Raw genomic sequence first — 18,694 nt, 5'->3', positions numbered from 1 at the left:
ATTTCAGAAGTGCAGTGTCTTAGCTAATAAAACATTTGCAGCATATAGAAATTTATGACTTTTATACTGTAGTTTATGAAAACAAAGAAAAAGTTATATTTAGTAATTAAACATTTTTCTTAAATTGTTTAAACATTATAGTTTCATTGAAATGGTACCTGCTCCTTTAAAAACAATTAGAAATAAATTAATAAACCATTTTATTAGTGACATAATTTATTATCTAACATAACAATTGATTAATATTACTAAGACAGGGAATTCTACATAAATTTTGGAATATATGATTTCCAGATTCTATTATTACAACACATTATGACATTGATATAATTTTCAAAGATGTAAACATGTAATGCTTAGACTATTCTCTATATTTTCATAACCAGATATTTCCCTTTACAATCACAGATCTGTTCCAAACATTACCTAAAACTACATATTTAATTTATTTCTTATCAGCTTCTTGTTTCTTGATCCTGTAGTCCGAGAGTGCAGCCTTAATAGCATCCTCAGCAAGCACTTTAAATAAAATAGTGAGAAATAAATTATTATGCAATTAGTCTTATAAATTAAAATGAATAATGTAGAATTAAACTTACTAGAACAATGCAGCTTGACTGGAGGCAGCGAAAGTTCCTTAGCAATGTCTGTATTCTTTAATCTCAAAGCTTCATCTACAGTTTTGCCTTTAACCCATTCAGTGGCTAGAGAACTTGAAGCAATTGCTGAACCACATCCAAACGTTTTAAATTTGGCATCAATGATTTTACCGTCGTCGTCAACTTTTATCTGCAATTTCATAACATCGCCACAAGCAGGAGCACCCACTAAACCTGTTCCTACATTTTTGTCCTTTTTATCCAAGGACCCAACGTTGCGAGGATTTTCGTAATGGTCGATTACCTACAAAATATAAATTAACTATAAAAATTTTGCATACGAGATAAATCGATAAACCTTGGCATTGAACGTGAAAAACTTACATTGGCATGATACGACGCAGTTTGTACGACGTTAAGTGCAGAGCGGTTTCTCATACACAGACATTTACATATATTAGACAACAAGAAAGCCATAGTTAATGAAAGATGTAAGAATTGTTACTTGAATTAAGTTAAACCTTAGAATCTTTTTTTAATTTGCAGCTTGTTTCGAATTACCGATTTGCTTAGAACAATGTCTATTGAGAAGGTACCTAGTTGAATACTGGGTATATAGTTGTCAACTTGTCAAATATACGTCAAAGTCAAAAAAAGAGAAATTGATACCTAAACGATTCTTTGATAGTTAAAACTTTATCGAAAAATCGACGATTCTTGAAGGCTCTTCAGTGCATAATATATTGATATTCTTGTCAAGAATATTAGAGCAATATTAAACATTCTTCAATTTTGTTGCAGCTAGAGTATTAGCAATTTTACTACTATATCGCTATATATTTCTTCCTTTACAAAATTTGATGTATCGATACTTAGTATCGATTATTCATTAAATATTATGCGCTTAGATATCTTTTTTTTTTATAAAATACTTTATTTATACTTAAAAATATAATAATCATAAAAATATTAAAACTATTTTTATTAAAACAAACAATGTTCATGTAAATTATATCAGCAACAACTACCTGTCTATTTAAATGCACCTCAGAATCACTCGGTAGAAGTTGGGTATTAAAAAAAAGTTTAAATCAATAACATGACAATCGGATTTAGAACGATATCAAGGCTTGTTGTGCCTGCTTTCGGAAATCTACTTTGCTTAGCTCGAGTTCAACTAAGTACTGTGTAAGTACCTATTCAATAATGCGTAAAATAATAAAATAAATTCACAAATGCGTCATTATTATATAATAACGAACCGGTGACCGGTATATTATTTGTTTACATTGCACAACAATATTTTAAAAAACTTTTTAGTTATATACTCTTATGATATTTGTTATTTCATTTTAACTACTACGTATAATATTAATCCGTCAACAGAAATATGGCAGTAAATAATCCTGATTATAAAAATGCAACGAGCATCCATGAATTTACAGTAAAAAACATCAAAGGAGAAGACATTAAACTTGAGGTATATAAAGGTCACGTTTGTATCATCGTTAATGTTGCTTCTCAGTGTGGTCTTACTGCGAACAATTATAAACAACTCAATGAACTTTTTGATCAATATGCTGAAAGCAAAGGTGAGTTCTTAATATATTATATGCAGTTCATAATAAATAAACATTTTATTTTTCCAATATCTACATGGTAAGAAAAAAGCAATATAACAATACATTTGTTACTTTGTGTAGGATTACGCATTTTGGCATTCCCATGTAACCAGTTTGCTGGTCAAGAACCTGGAAATTCTGAAGAAATAGTTTGCTTTGCAAGTGACAGGAAGGTCAAATTTGATTTGTTTGAAAAGATCGATGTCAATGGTGATTCAGCACACCCATTGTGGAAATTTTTAAAGGTAAGTACTGTAAAATTTGTTATCTGTAAGATAATTACAAATCTTACTAAATGTCTTCAAACTTATTTTAATGAATAAGTATAGATTAAAATGTCCTTATCAATAAAAATGATGTAAATTCTTTAAAATAACTGAATGTATTAAATTTTATGTTTTGAATAAATTTAAATGATGAAGTCTAATTTATTACTAGCTTCTTATTTCAATGCCAATATATTTAAAACAAATTTTTATTACATTATTTCTGCTTATAGACATTATCTTATCTGAAAGTTCAAATCTACAAATAAACAAGAATCAATATAGACTATGCAGCATTTACTCCATTTACATATTAACTATTCATTTAAATTGTCATGTTTTACTTATTGATCTTTAGTAGCCTTGAATTTTTATTGTTGGCTATAATTTGTAACTTACATTACTATGACTGGTTATCATATAAAATACCCTTTTGTTTCAGAACAAACAAGGAGGTACTTTGGGCAGTTTTATCAAATGGAATTTCACTAAATTCATTGTTGACAAAAATGGAATCCCTGTTGAAAGACATGGCCCCAAAACTGATCCATTGGACTTGGTAAAGTCGCTTGAAAAATATTGGTAAAAGTAAATGTGGCATTCTACAAATTATTAATGTTACAATAACATTTATTTAATTAATAAGCTTTATATATATTTAATAAGCTGTCTGTATCGTAATGAATTAAATAAAACTTAGTTTTGTTATATATAATAAACATTCAAAGTTTATGCACTTTATATTTATAATTAAGTTTTTGTTAAAGCAATAAATAATTAATTCATACATATTTTCTTTTGATTTTAATGATTTACTAGTCATTAGTACCATAATATTTTTCTAACACTGAGATGTAAACTCGCTAACCAATCTATTTAACATACTGTGCTAACACGTCGTTGCCCTGCGTATTATCGCAAGCGCCATAATCTTGTAATATCTCTCTACTACTACTGGTTCAAATTGCAAATTGTAAAAAACAATACTTATTACCTACATAAAGCATTTCAAAATAAATATTTTGTTTATATATCAATTTATTTTACTTTGTAACAATTAACTCGCAATGTTCGTAAGTTTCACATATTCTAGTCACTGGGCCATTTCGTGTAGAGCCGAAATAAAAAAACAATGGTCTATGAGAATTAAATTATCTTTAGATATATATATGGCAAGTGTAAAAAGTATTCGTATACTGGTTTTTTTTTGCAAAGAATAGTGTAATTTTTTCGAATTGAACAAATTAACATTATTAATTCTTGTTCTCTCAATAATTCCAAATAAATATAACTTATAAATGAGAATATTTTAATTTGGAAAACAGAAGTATAACGAAATGGAGAGATTCCGAAAAAACAGAAAAAAAGATTCGTACACAGTAGTTGTTCTGCAATGAAAATGAAATTAATACTTTGTTGAGTATCATTTTGAATTAATTTCTAACTGCAGTCTTTGTGGCATCGAATCGACAAGATTTATGCGTGGCTTTTCCTATTTGAATGTTCTAGCATACTTCACGAATGCTCAATAGGATTCAAGTCCAGCTTTAGGGGAGGAATTGGGAGGGTACATTATACAATAGCCATTTTGGTATTGTAAGCTGTGTGCATCGGATCGTTGTCTTGTTGAAAAGTTTCGACGAATTCTATATAGATGAAAATATAAATATTTTAGAATAAGAATAGCGCTTGAATTCAACGCGAAAGGCGCTAATGTTGAGTGAGGCGAGGTTGAGAGATTTTCATCACAAATATTTACAAATTATTCATGATATTCATTGATGACAATTATTGTTGTAAATATTGTGCCATTCCTGTTTAATAATGACAGACATATGATAAACCAGTTTTATAGTCCAGCCAAAATAGACATTTGACTTAGCCAAAATTCGCAGAGCTGAAAATTGGCAGAGAAGTTAAATACATCATTATAAATAAAATGTCAAAAATCCCCTTTATAATAAAATGTCAAAAAAATTTATTCAAGGTCAAACGTACAAAATTAAGGCTTTTTCCATTTTTCTCGAAAACGGTTAGTTTTATTGTGAAAATACATCTAACAAAAGTTGTAGATCATACAATTTTCTACAAAAATGGTCCAGTCAATTTTTCTCTTACGACCCACCATTCGTGAGATATGGCGGTTTTAATCATTAGAAAATTCATATTTTACATAATATGCACACATTTCAGCACCACCTATGAGGTAACATATTTGGCGCATTTTTTTAACGTGGTTTCCTCAGAAGGTATACTCCACGATTTATTGTAATAAAGAAAATTTGATCAGTTTATTGATGTTTAATGACAGATTTAATGTTATTATATTAAATAATTGTCTAATTCTACTTCGACAATTATTTCTTCGTCTTCATTTTCTTCTTCTTGCAGAATTTCTGTTCACTGTTCTAAGAAAAGGGATGCATCAATTGTCTCTTCATTAATATCATAAATATTTTCGTCTGTTGTATTTGTTTCAATATTCTTCGTTTGTATTTTGTTTTTTATCTATACCAAGCTTTATTAAGAATATCGTACTGATTGTCAATAAAACAAATTATTGTTAAACTCCCTTTTTTCTCAGTTATAATAATTTTATCACCATACTTTAACTTTAATCTTCTATTCATTGTTTTATTATCTATAGTTGGATTTTTGCCAATGTCTTTTAATTATTGCAATGAAAATTGACAGTAATCATTATTTTCAATGTATTGAAATATTTCCTCCATCGCCAAGATCACTGAATCATATTCGGGACGACCGAATTTATATCTCGTAGTAGGCCTCAGAAAAATATTATAACAGTTATTGTGGTAGCTCCAGCAGCAACTAAGTCAAATTTATCTCAATGGGGGCAATAACAGCTTTTGCTACGTCATCAGAACGAATCCGAGCTACCTTTAAAATGGAATCTTTAAATTGAAGTGTAGATACATTATATATTTTACGACGAACATTCTGCGCTTTCTTCTTTTCAGCTTCTTCACTTGCTTCATTGCCGCAAAATAAACAATATATTTTAAAGTTGAAATCTGGCTCACTTACTCGTGCTCTAGTATGAGGTGGACTTATCGTGGATGTACTACCTTGTTCTGTCTCGCGGTGTCTTTTAGCTGCAACAATACTACACTTTCGAGTGTACATTTTACGACACTGCTCGTGGACTGCCACAGATTGCTTGTCTTTCAAGTATTATAAAAACTTATCATTTCTTTCAACACTTGCATCAATCATCATCAAATGGTTACTGACGAAGGGAGTTAGGGACTGACAGTATAGTCTTTTATTTTAAATACTCATTCAATTTATGCAAGTTTTATTTTGTGAGTAGCACAAAGCAATAGATTCTTATTTTCTTTTATATTGAACGTCCGATGACGTGTACAAGCTGCATTTTAGTGAATATTATGTAAAATATGAATTTTTTAATTAAAACCCTGGTATCTCACGAATGGTGAGTCGTAAGAGAAAAAGTAATCTACAACTTTTGTATAACCTATTTTCACTATAAAACTTACTGTTTTCGAGAATAATATAAAAATCCTTAATTTTGTACGTTTGACCTGAATACATTTTTTTGCAGAAGTAGGATCGCAGGGGATTTTTGACATTTTATTTATTATAATGTATTTAACGTCTCTGCCAATTTTCAGCTCTATGCGAATTTTGGCTAAGTTATGACTTATTTTTGTCTATTTTAACTGGACTATTGATGAGTTTTGTCTTTCACAAAAGTATATCCTTTTTTTCGGATCAAGAAAGGAGACATAAGCAACATTTTATTTATTAAAATTATTTTATCAAATAAAACCAAATTTATTTGCTCTGGCCTCTGACGCACTAACAAATACTTTTCCAACGACAACGATAGGACTTTACTCGCTAACGGTTAATAAACTGATTGTATTTTCCTTTGTAATTTCATGGGAGTGACAAAAATATCATGAAAAGGTTTACTAATTTCATATAATAAAAAAAATGTAATACTTAAATCATTTTTTAAATCATTTTTTAAACAACTGCTTGTGACCACGGGCACTGCAGTGTTTGAAACGTCAGGAATTTATAAAAAAATGTTAAAATAAACGTGATAAATCCGTTCATAGTTATTTAATTTGTAACAATGCCGCAAGCTGCCGAAATCATTATCCAAATATTTTTAGTTTGCGGCCCGCGACACCATGACTAACACGTGTTTGTGGCCCATATAAAGAAAAGTTGAGTATCGCTGGTCTAGAGCAACAACATGCAGTAGTCGCTAAGTACCAATATAATTTTGATTTAATGGTCTGTGTTCGTTGAACAAGTTGTTAAAATACTCAGGCTTTTGTTAACACTTTAGCGCGACAAGTTATTAGATAATATATAAAATATTTGAAAAGATAATGGATCAGTGTGTTTTGCCTTGTCTTTGGAAACCAGACAACTGATATACTACATATACCATGTTTCTTTTGTAAATAAATACTTATATAGATAATTAAACCCAGACTCAGGACAAACAGACATGTTCATGTACACAAATGTCTGCCCTAGGTGGGAATCGAAACCACAAGCTTCGGCGTGAAAGGCCAACCGGCTCGTCAAATAGCTTCCACGTTTAGATCGTTTCATATTCTAAATGTTTATATTGGTGCTTAAACGGGAATAATTAAGTTTTGGTTCTTTACCAGTCTGTGATCATACCAACAGCTGACACTTTCCAAATCAAAATAATATTTCAATGTCGTTATATCGGCGTTTTAATTAAACTTAAATATTCTGGGGATTATATAAATAAATGCTAAAAAGGCTAATAATTTAAATAATAATTAAAAAAGGAAACAAGGTTTTGAAGATTTTCAAGTATTGTGATAGTTATCACAAAATTGACAGTGCTTTTGAGTAAAGTGCAGAGGCAAAATCCCAGCATTAACGAAATTTACAATTAATAAAAAAATCTTACTATCACTATAAAGCAAGCCGTTTTAAAGTTTTTTTTTTAATATGCTCACCGCGCATGTCTCGATGCACCATAGCGTAATCCATGTTGCGACAAAAAAAACGTACGATCGTACGATCCGATTACCGGATCCCTGTTTGAGGTTGCTAGAACTGAAATAGGCTTTCTTTTTCTCTCCAATGGTCTAGAGGGAGATAGCAAACCATAACTTCCCGTGGCTGTCGTTGATAGCGCCAACTGCTCTAAACCAATCATAGCATTTTTTTTTCAAAATTATTCGAGCGTCGTTGACGCTTGGCATAGCATAGATTCTTGAATATAAATTGTGAATTGCGAATACGTTATATCAGATAATATATTTTTATATATGATTCTTGAATTAATTTTGGTCTCTTTAAAAAACAATAATAACGGCTACTCTGAACTTTGTTTGTTTGTGTAAATCAGTAAAAGTGAAATTCTTTGCGTGTGGTCATGTCATAATTTTAACAATTAATATCAAAAGCTGATTAACGGTTTGTGTGAACATTGGTGAATAATAATGTCTACAAGAAGCGGCCGGATAAGACAAAGTCTTATTGAGACAAGCCCGCCGCGCACTCGTAAAGGAGTATCACCGACGCGGTCTCCCGCCAGAAAACGAAAAAGTTCCCCAACCGTTCGCTTAACTCAAAAGTCGCCCTCCCGTAAATCGCCCAGTCGAAAGTCTTCCTCTAAATATCCAGCTCGCAAATCACCTTCGAGAGTTGTGAAAGAATCTAGAGAACAAGAAAAGGAAGCGTCAGTGCCTAAATCTCCTGCTAAACGACCTGGCATCAAAAAAGATGTCGATATAAGATTAGAAAACTTGTCTTTCAAAATAGAAAACTTAAAGAGCACACGATCTAGGCGTTTTGAAAACTCAATAAAAGATATCCCCGCAACGATACCAAAAATAGAGTCGACGGTTCGTGATGAACAAACAAATGGGCTTGAGAGTATACATTCAGTAAGTGATATTTACAGTCTGAGAAATAGAAAGAATTTTGACGATAATATCCCACGAAGATCTAGCCGGTTGAAAGACATTGTTGATAGTGTACCTGATATAAGACAAAGCTTCAGTAAATCACTAAGTAAATCAATAAGCAAGTCAATCAGTAAGTCTATAGATACTTATTCAGATGATGAAAATACTGACGAAATTTTACTGAGAGATAAATCTCAATCTGTCACAAGAAAGCTTGCAACTCCTTTGCGCAGCAGTGTGACTCTGTCTCTGATAAGTAATCGGTATGAATTTGGTGGTACAATAGGCTCAGTAGCCTTATCTTTATTAATACCCTTGACAGTTTTCTACATCTTAATATCATGCTCAAAATCTTGCTCTTCCATATCACTTGTGGAATTATTTAAATTGCAATCAATATTGAACTGGTTCAATACTCAAGTATCACTTTATGTAATCAGTAATTTTATTTTGCAAGCAATCTTTTTATCTTTACCAATATTTGGACCCAAGGAAGTTGACGAACAAGGAAAGAAGTATTGTTTCAATGCTTTTTTTTCATGTTTCTGTACTTTAAACATATTATTTGCTTTGGACTACTACAAATATCTGATTATTGATTTGCTTCTGACATCCTACTTGAAAATGGCCATAACTTCTTATCTAATTGCATTGTTTCTGATAATTTTATTGCACATAAAGAGTTTGAAAATTGATGGTAGAGACTTAAATCCATATGCTACTTCTGGACAACTTTTATATGATGTTTTCATGGGCCGACAGATACATTGCTATTTCATGAAGGTTAATGTGAAACTATGGCTGTCAAGGATATCCAACATAAGTACTGTAAGTATAATATAAAGAAAATTTAATAATTTTTGCAGTAAATCTTATATAATACACTACATTAGTTTAAATTTTAATATAGTTAACATTCAGTTTCTTTCTAAACTATCTACTGCAATAAAAACACTTTTACTTTAGTAATGCTTTGATTTTAATTTATTATTTCAGCTAATTTTTGCAATATTAATCTTCAAACGTGGCTTTTCTATCCAACTGACGGAAATTGATAGCATATCATGGGATAAGCTTACAGAAATTTTAGACAAAGTGCACATTAAACCAACTTTATTGGTGTTTAGCACCATGCAAATTGTTTATGCGCTATACTTTATAATGAGAGAGAAAAAAATCACAACAACATTTTATTGGCAATCGGAGGGTTTGGGGTATCTTCAAATTGTTTCAAGTGCTCTTTACCCTTTCTATTTTACAACAATATCAAAATATGTAGCAGACAGTGATTTACAACTATCGAGTAATATACTAATAGCTGCTTCTATGCTGTATTTACTGGGCTTAATTATAATGCTTATCAGTAACAACATTAAATATGAATTCAGGATAAATCCACTGCATCCTAGCTTGACACGTAAGTTGAACTAGTATATTTTGATAAATATTTTCCCTTTAATGGCTTTAAAAATAATTGTATATGGTATTTGTATAGTTCATAAGGACTTCATTATTATTTATTTAGCTCTACTTTTAAAAAACAAATGAAATGAAACAACTTTTTAACACATGAGATAATTTTGTTAGTGTAAATACAAATATTGTTGGATTGATCAAGTTTGTTGATGTCTTTCTTTTAATTTTATTGTTAATTATGAACTAGTAACTAGTAAAGATATATTTAGTATAGTAGCATGAAAATAAGTTAAATGCATTTTCTTTCAGATTTGGATTCAATGCCAACTTTTCATGGAAAGAAGCTACTGGTGTCCAACCTTTGGGGTATTTTACGGCATCCAAATTATACTGGTGATATTATGATACACATAGCACTTGCATTGCCCGGTGTCCTTACACGCAATATCACAGCCGCTGTACCAGCATTGGCAACTATATTGGTATTCTTACATAGAGCATGGCGGGATCATAACAGATGTCGTCGACGATATGGGGCTGCTTGGCAAAGATATTGTAAGCGAGTGCCATCTCTTATCATACCAAAAATATTATAATCTCTCTGGCTGATAAATTATCTATTCCAGACAGGAGTTAATAGTATATTAGACAATATGCTGACTTCACATAAATTGTCTTAAAATTTATTAATTATAAGGTGGTTTTCGATTTTTAATTTAGTTTAGTTTATTTTTATTTTAGTTTTACAAAGAGATTGTATTGAAGAGATTTTTTTATACTTTACATTATGTATTAAATTTAATTTTTTATTCTTAGGTTAAATAAACATATTTTTAATGAAATCCTTATAAAATTGAATGTGGTATCAATGTATTATGCATTCATTATTTTTGAATAGAATAAAATGTCCTTGCCATAACTATTACCACCGGACAAAATGGAAACTAATTTAGTTTTCCTTTAAATTGACTGTCTTTTAATTATACTTTAAATGATATGTGTTGTGTGTAATAATATAAATATAAGATATGTAACACATACACATTATAAACAACATTCGCATCGATCGACCAAGTATTAAAAACATTGTAGGCTTAGAATACAATTTTTCTATATTGTTTTTTTTTTCATGCATGAAAATCTTGTTGTCATTGTCGTAGTGTACGTACATGGTGTTGTATAATGTGTACGCGTTTTATAATTTTAGGATAATTTTATAAAAAATAATAAAATGTGCCTAAAAGTAATTTAATATATTTTCGAGAAAACGACAGGCATATGCTCAAAATTATATCATACCTTTAGTTTCAAAAATAGGCCTCGATTTTAAAAATCTCCAAAATGTATGTTTTACAAATAAAATTTTGTATAAAAATATTTAATTGTTTTATTTGAAAAAATAATAGTTTTTAATATACTTCTTTCTCTTAAGATTTGATAGGAATTATCTTGTTAGCACCTAGAACATGGACAATTTTCTCAGTGATAAAGTTGGAATTGTAAACATAATCATTAAAAAATCACATGCATATATGTATTTTTTCTTTTGTAGCCATTATAATCTGTAATCATACATATAGATCCAGTAAACAAAAAGTATCAATGTAAGTTTGACTTTCTTAGTGCTTCCCTTTTAAATTCTTTTTTTAAAATAAAATACATATAATTAATTTTAATGGCTTGGAAGATAATAAAAGACGTAATATGTTAATTTATTTATTTTTCTAAAAAATACACATACATTTGTAAATAAACAATTCAATATTCAAATACATATCTAATTATAATCTCTGTTTCTAACAAAGTATTCATTCATATCGACTTATTACGATGGTACTCATGGATACTTAATACGATGCTAGAAAAACGTTGGCAGCGATAATAAAACGCTTCTTTTTAAGTATATGCATTTATTAATGTCGCTAATTTAATAACCTTTGTTACAGTGAATAGCGATTGTATACAATTGGATTGTATTCAATTAGTTGAACTTATTTATTGAATGACAACAATAAATGCAATATTTTTTAAACAAATTTATTTTAAAAAACGCTACCGAAATTTTTTAAAGTTGACAGTTTACTGATATGTATTTCGTGTAGCATTATTAAATTTGATTATCGTCTTGTTTCTGCTGCCTAACTACAATGATTCATGCAAAGGTAACAGCAATTACGACTACTAAATAAACTAACACCAAATAACGGCTCATTTAGTCTAGTACGTGGACTCATCAAGTTAACACCAATTTATAATTATATTTAGGTCTAGTAGGCCATAAGTGCCAGATAAAGATTGCAAAATTAACTACACAGCAATTTCAGATTTACACAACTTCAAAGGAAATGTGATTAGAGTAAGTACAATTTTATAGTTGGTTTTGAAATTATTAAGTATGAACTTAATATGTAAGTAACTCATAAAATATAATAAATTAAGTTTTATTTATTATCTGCAAAAATCAATTGGGTGAATATTAATTATTATTATTAATTTTAGTTCATTACTTATATTAAAAAAAAATGATACCATTCATCCAATCAAGATTTTGATTTTGGCACAAATTAGAAAATATATGAACTTCATTGCAGGTATTTATTTATATAAATACTTTATTTTCATAAAAAGTAATTAATAGATTTATTTAAATTAAACCATGTCTCAACAAAGTGTACATATACACCTCATGTTGTAAGCGGGTGAATATTATTAGTAATTAGATATTTGAAATATAAATCAAAGCTTTTTGTAAATACACAAACGAATTAAGTCTGGAAAAAAAATCTTTACAATTGACTATAAAATTAACTCATTTACTCTCTAGAAACATATATATTTATTGAGTATATTTTCATCGCACTCTTTTATGATTTGGTCATGAGTTTCTGGTAGGTATTATAATAAAAAAGCGCATTGTATAATTATAATAACAAACTCGTTATAGACCATGATTTGCTGTAATAATCTTGCATGAATTATACTTATATTATGATATTAAAAGCGGATTTGACTATTGTTTCATAATAAAAAGCTAACTTCTATATTAAATTAATCGAGAACTGTTCAGGAAGACAAATATCTTAACTATGTAAGCTCGACCAATAATTATATGTTATTAAGAAAAAAAAAATATACAAAGTATCCAAACTAGTGGAAACAAAAACCAGGACTCAAATGTTTATTGAGAGTTTTATAAGTATTATTCCCTTTAAAAATATTGTTTTAATGAATTATTTGACGTTCATTTATATAATTATTATTGACATAGTTTAAGCAGACTAGTTATTTGGTTCCATTTAACATTCACTATTAAAATATACATTTTAATTCTATTTAATCGCATTATATACAATTAAATATTTACATTTCAAATGACAATTTCTTAGAAAATATTTTTTGTTAATTTTATTTATTAGATTTTCTGTGCTATACATTATAGGTATAAACTTGTCAAATACAGATAAATTAGCTTGGAGACGTTTTTCCGTTTGTAATAGTGAAATACGCATTGACTAACACCAGTAAAAACCAGGTAACGCTAGTTATCACGCCTTGAATTCTTGCAGTAGTGCTAAAAGTGTCAATTTGTTTATTATTGTTACCTCACTAATTAGTTTATAAAAAACCCATATATTTTTCATTATAAGTATATATAAATATTTAAAAATCGCAAAAAATCACAATGAATATGAATTTAATAATGAAATAATAATAAAGCTGAGGAAAAATTGAATACTATATCTATTGTATAAAGAGGAATGGAGAAATGTTTATTGTGAAACTCATGCTATTAAAGATGAAAATTAATTTCAGGCTCATTAGCCTGTGTAAACTCCTCATTAGGAGTCACGATGGACCGGATAGAAATGTTGGGCTTGAAGGTCTCCATCTCTAAAACGGAGGCCCTCTTATTCTACGGTCCACGTCGGGACTCCCCCCTCGTGAGCGTGTATCACAGTCCAAGGGACAGTGATAAAGGTGAAGGCCCAGATGACGTATGTGGGTCTGATCCTGGACGGAAGAAAGAGCTTCAGGCAACACTTTGTCCAACTGAGCCCGAAACTCATTATTGCCGCCGCCGCCTTAGGCCGCCTCCTACCTAATATGGGAGGGCCGGAATCACCATGCCGGCGATTATACGCCGGTGTACTGCGCTCCATGGCGCTATATGGTGCACCCATATGGGTAGACGCTCTCACCGCTCATAATAGAGCTCTTCTGAGGAGACGGCAGAGTTATAGCAATGAAAGCGATACGAGGTTACCGTACGGCGTCGTGAACGGCGGCGACACTTCTTGCGAGTGATCCGCCCTGGGAATTCCAGGCCGAGGTACTCGCGGAAGTGCATCGGTTTCGGGTGGAAGCCAGGGCGAATGGCGACCGTCCAGGATCAGCGGAGGTGGGGCGAATCAGGTCTGTAGCCCAACAAGCTCTCATTCGCAGATGGGAGGAGGACCTGGGATCCCCATCAGCAGGCCTAGCGACAGTGGAGGCGATTCGCCCAAACTTGAATCGATGGGTAACATGAAGGAGTGGCACACTTACGTTTAGACTGACGCAGGTGCTTACCGGATATGGCTGTTTCGGTAAGTACCTACACGGGATAGCGAGGCGGGAGATATCACCCTCCTGCCATGAGTGTGGTGCGCCACGGACGGAGACATTGACGGAGTGTGCTGCGTGGGGGACCCAGAGGCATACCCTGGCGGCGATAGTTAGCGGAGACCTCTCGCTGCCGAGCGTGATTAACGCTATGATTAGCAGCGAGAGGTGTTGGATGGAGATGGTCTCTTTTTGCGAGTGTCATGTTGCAGAAGGAGGTCGCGGAGCGAGAGCGAGAGGCGAGGTCAGCCGCCGCTAATTCGCTCCGCCGAAGAAGACCCGGGAAGAGGCGCCGACGCTATGCGCACCTTCTTCCCCCACCGTAAGCACCGCTGGTTTTTAGTGGGTATTCCGGCCCCTTCAGTACCGGTGAGTCCCACATACGCCCCCACCTCATGTGGGGGAAACGCGTAAATGCGTTTTTCCAACGAAAAAAAAAGGCTAATGAGGAGTCTTTAGATACAATTATCAGAACGAATTATCATTACCTAACATAAATGATTTATCGGATGAATAATCCACACTGGATGAAGATGACTACGGAATATCCGAAGTTGAATTCGTGATTAAAAATGAGGTTTAAAAATATATTAAAGGTACTTGTTTATTTATTTATCAGCTAAGGTTGCACTACTACAAACGAAAATATGTCTCCAAGCTGATAAACAAAAGATAGTCAATTGCTGTCTGTACCTAATAAATAAAAAGGATAGTCAAGTTATATAGTTATTTTATTAGAAGTTAAATAAACGTCGTAAAACAACAAACGTCACAATTTCTTTTTTTATATACGTGTTTTAGATACATAGCAAATTAATATCTCTTACGTGTTTTATTTGAGTCCATAAACGACATAATTTTAGACCGACTTAGCGATATACGTAGCATATTTAAACCGTTGTCGTATGTTGGTCTTTTCGTCTTTGACATTTCAAATAAATAGTAACACATAACATTTATCAACAGCGATACTATGAATTTCGCTTTATTTTTTGTGCTCCAAGTTCAATTACAAGTATATTTGTAACGTCAAATTAAGCAAAAGCTAATAATTATTTGTCAACGTAATCCTTGATGATTCTTTTTGAGTCACTAAATTTTATTTTATGAGTATGCTATATTTCACAGGAAATTTTAAAATAATGATTAAAGATGATTTTGTTTAATATATTTTTTAATTAAAGAACTCCCGTCTTGTACATATTTTTCTATTTTATTTGTAGATATAGGGGCCGTATAGAAATACTATTTAATTCCAACTTTACAAATAACTATTGTGTTTAACTAAGTAGGTTATATCGTTTGATGTACATATATACCTACTTAATTAAACGCGTTATATATTTGCGTAGTTTCAATCCAATGAGCACTAAAATTATTGATAACAGCATTTTATTATTAATATTTATAGCAAACAAGTCAATTTTAAATATCAACTAATTCTATTAAGAAATATGAATGTTAATAAATTTCAATGAAATTAAATATAATATTCATCCAATATACCTTTAACATACTACGGTCCTCACTTTATAATGTTGCTTATTTACTCGCTTTGATTCTCTAAAGTATTCCAGCATATAATTATGATGATACGAGTGAATATTGATTTGCATTTTGATTTCAGATCTCAAAGCAAAATGCATAACAGGTTGGTACAGATCTGTGCGATTATTGAAAGTTATCCATTACCTTTTTAATATCTTTCGATATTAACTGAAGTTTCAACTTAAGCTTACACAGTGGCTAAAGCGACTTACATGGCATTTGTATGATACATAGCAAAACACAATTCCAAATTTGAAACCCTAAAAAACCTTTTTGCTTGTTCTACACTTTTTAAAAGTTAAGATTAAGTATTTTTGTTTTCAATAATTATAGAATGCGTTATTTTTCTTATTCAATGATGGTGAGGGAAAATTATTTCCTGGCCTAGTATCGTTTTTTTTGTTATTATTAACGTAGTGGCAGTGTTTTTTTTATTAGAAATTGTAAGAATATTTTTTAAGCCATGCATTTTTTCATTTTTAAATTTCTAATCAAAGTCTATTCCAATTTTGAAATGTGTTTTACAAAAGACTTGATGAAAATAAATGTCTTATTAGAGTCAAAAGGTAGATTAGATTATACAAGTTATTTAAATATAAATAATATAAAAAAACCGATATGGCCCAGTGGTAAGAACGCGTGAATCTTAACCGATGATCGTAGGTTCAAACCCGGGCAAGCAGCACTGAATTTTCATGTGCTTAATTTGTTATTATAATTCATCTCGTGCTATACGGTGAAGGATACACGATGTTTCGTGAGGAAACCTGCATGTGTCTAATTTCACTGAAATTATGCCACATGTGTATTCCACCAACCCGCATTGGAGCAGCGCGATGGAATAAGCTCCATACCTTCTCCTCAAAAAGGGAGAGGAGGCCTTAGCCCAGCAGTGGGATATTCACAGGCTGTTACTGTAATATATAAAACATAAATTATCATTTATTATACTTCAATAACTTTCTTTAAGCCAATTTGCAAATGTGGCGTATAGAATATATGTTATTTGTTTTCCCAATTTGTAATATCAAAGTTTATTTTAATAAATAAACAGTTAACAATTGATAATCGGTTTAAAAAATTAAAATTTTCATGAACAGGATTGAAATAGACTTGTTGATTGTTTTGTTTTATCATAAACCTCGTAATTATTAATAGTAAGCAGCGATAAAACAATTTGTTATTATAAGATTGCTATCTATCAGTCCAGATTTTGTTGAAAAATGAGTAAAAGGTAACAAAATAAAATTTAGAAATTATTGTATTCCAAGCAGGACACCTACGCTGAATAAAATTGAGTAAACGCTATATTATTATTACATTGTCATAGAATTATTATTCTAAAACTATTAAAAATGGCCGGAATAATTAAAAAGAAGGGTGAAAAAGCTAGACTCGAGTTTGATTAAAACAAATAATTACCGACGGGGAAAATTGAGAATTAGTCAGTAGTTTTTAGGAAAAGGTGAATATTTTCAAATATAAGTTGAGATTTACATTCTCGTATCTATCTACATAATTTATACAAACATATCTACGATTTACACAGCCATTGACTTAGTTGATGGCATTTCTACACATTCATTATGGACACTTAACTGTATAAAATATTAATGAACTTAAAGTAGTTTTCTTCACTCTATTCTTATTTCAACATTTACATGAAAGAGATAGAAATCGTACTCGTAGATACTAGACAGATAATTTGATTTCTCTATTTATTCATTTGTAATAAGGATCTAGTGAAAATAGATATCTATATATAGGAGAAGACATTTATTAGTTAAACTACGATTCAGAAAATTTTAAGATTTAAAGTTGTTCGAGCTCGAATTTTGCATTTATTTCTATAAGGCTCAATAATAATATCGATTTTATTGTTTCCCATTTATCTTTCCATAATCGTGACTACGAATTTTTATGTAATCTAAAGCTTACCCTTCATTTTACAAAGCCGATAATTATAACAAGTCAAGCAGCAATGTTTTGGGATTAACACATTTAGAAACATTTATCTATAATTATTTTGTAATAAATCGAAAGTTTAAAAATTTAATTCCAGTAAAATGCGTAATTTCGCTAATCAAAGGGAAGATTTACGATTGTATTTTATTAGATTCGTAAACATTTGACAAACGAAGGGTACAGGCAAAAAACCAGCAATGTCTCTTTTCTTCTCTCTCGATAACACATTTTCGTCAAACACAAAAATCTTATAATGATATTTGTATACTCTAAAATGAGACAAAAGTCGTCATGAAAAAAATAATTCAGCTAACCAACCACATTTACCTATGTTGATCATCATCAATAAAAATGTTTTTATAGATCATTAATTCAGATTTAGCCTGATATTAAAATAAATAAAAAAAAATTATTAATAAATTACGAGTTTTAAGTAAAAGTCTTTCAAATTTCTTATTCTTGATGTTTGCCTGTACCCTTCTCACCATAGATAAAACACTATATACTAATATGCTTCTCACGCTACACGACTGCAGCGGAGGCGCGTCTGCGAGCGCGCTAGTGCGGGCGCGCGACCGCGGCGCGTCAGAAGTTACTGTCGAACACACCCATAGACCGCGTGATGTCTTCGTCTCGAAGGCAGCAGTCCAGGAACTCGTCCATAGTCAACACACCGTCGCGGTTCAAATCCATTTTCTAAAAAAATTTCATAGATGAAAAGA

General features: G+C 31.0%; 4 protein-coding genes across 4 annotated transcripts in view; 2 read left to right on the top strand and 2 right to left on the bottom strand.

Moving 5' to 3' along the window:
• Window positions 1-183: 183 nt before the first annotated feature.
• On the bottom strand, window positions 184-1,214 carry LOC126772427 (iron-sulfur cluster assembly scaffold protein IscU). The gene is made up of 3 exons (XM_050492798.1): window positions 984-1,214; window positions 600-903; window positions 184-519 (listed from the first exon to the last, which is right to left on the bottom strand). The coding sequence occupies exons 1-3, from the start codon at window positions 1,074-1,076 to the stop codon at window positions 446-448; spliced, it is 471 nt and encodes a 156-aa protein (XP_050348755.1). The 5' UTR covers window positions 1,077-1,214; the 3' UTR covers window positions 184-445.
• Window positions 1,215-1,563: 349 nt separating this feature from the next.
• Window positions 1,564-3,274, top strand: LOC126772418 (uncharacterized). The gene is made up of 4 exons (XM_050492790.1): window positions 1,564-1,787; window positions 1,986-2,191; window positions 2,303-2,466; window positions 2,930-3,274. The coding sequence occupies exons 1-4, from the start codon at window positions 1,699-1,701 to the stop codon at window positions 3,071-3,073; spliced, it is 603 nt and encodes a 200-aa protein (XP_050348747.1). The 5' UTR covers window positions 1,564-1,698; the 3' UTR covers window positions 3,074-3,274.
• Window positions 3,275-7,528: 4,254 nt separating this feature from the next.
• Window positions 7,529-11,190, top strand: LOC126772330 (delta(14)-sterol reductase TM7SF2). The gene is made up of 3 exons (XM_050492654.1): window positions 7,529-9,269; window positions 9,438-9,858; window positions 10,167-11,190. Exons 1-3 carry the CDS (start codon window positions 7,974-7,976, stop codon window positions 10,451-10,453), a joined length of 2,004 nt encoding a protein of 667 aa, XP_050348611.1. The 5' UTR covers window positions 7,529-7,973; the 3' UTR covers window positions 10,454-11,190.
• A 370-nt stretch (window positions 11,191-11,560) lies between these two features.
• LOC126772555 (Kv channel-interacting protein 4-like) overlaps window positions 11,561-18,694 on the bottom strand; it is a 101,332-nt gene continuing 94,198 nt past the window's right edge. Inside the window, exon 7 of the mRNA XM_050492956.1 lies at window positions 11,561-18,668. Coding sequence (XP_050348913.1) covers window positions 18,558-18,668 — 111 coding nt within the window. The 3' untranslated portion in view covers window positions 11,561-18,557. The remainder of the gene's footprint in view (window positions 18,669-18,694) is intronic.

Source organism: Nymphalis io, chromosome 12 (assembly GCF_905147045.1).
Source record: "Nymphalis io chromosome 12, ilAglIoxx1.1, whole genome shotgun sequence".
Taxonomy (NCBI): Eukaryota; Metazoa; Arthropoda; class Insecta; order Lepidoptera; family Nymphalidae; genus Nymphalis; species Nymphalis io.
The sequence above is the reverse complement of the archived record's forward strand: the minus strand, read 5'-3'. Positions and strand labels throughout refer to the sequence as shown.

Bases quoted from the DNA above. Each gene is read 5' to 3' on its own strand.
- LOC126772427 (XM_050492798.1), bottom strand. From the start codon at position 1,076: ATGGCTTTCTTGTTGTCTAATATATGTAAATGTCTGTGTATGAGAAAC. The intron at 904-983 runs GTAAGTTTTTCA...TATATTTTGTAG, and splicing joins CTGCGTCGTATCATGCCAAT to GTAATCGACCATTACGAAAA. The intron at 520-599 runs GTAAGTTTAATT...TTTTATTTAAAG, and splicing joins AGTCAAGCTGCATTGTTCTA to TGCTTGCTGAGGATGCTATT.
- LOC126772418 (XM_050492790.1), top strand. From the start codon at position 1,699: ATGACAATCGGATTTAGAACGATATCAAGGCTTGTTGTGCCTGCTTTC. The intron at 1,788-1,985 runs GTAAGTACCTAT...ATCCGTCAACAG, and splicing joins CGAGTTCAACTAAGTACTGT to AAATATGGCAGTAAATAATC. The intron at 2,467-2,929 runs GTAAGTACTGTA...CTTTTGTTTCAG, and splicing joins CATTGTGGAAATTTTTAAAG to AACAAACAAGGAGGTACTTT.
- LOC126772330 (XM_050492654.1), top strand. From the start codon at position 7,974: ATGTCTACAAGAAGCGGCCGGATAAGACAAAGTCTTATTGAGACAAGC. The intron at 9,270-9,437 runs GTAAGTATAATA...TTATTATTTCAG, and splicing joins GGATATCCAACATAAGTACT to CTAATTTTTGCAATATTAAT. The intron at 9,859-10,166 runs GTAAGTTGAACT...ATTTTCTTTCAG, and splicing joins ACTGCATCCTAGCTTGACAC to ATTTGGATTCAATGCCAACT.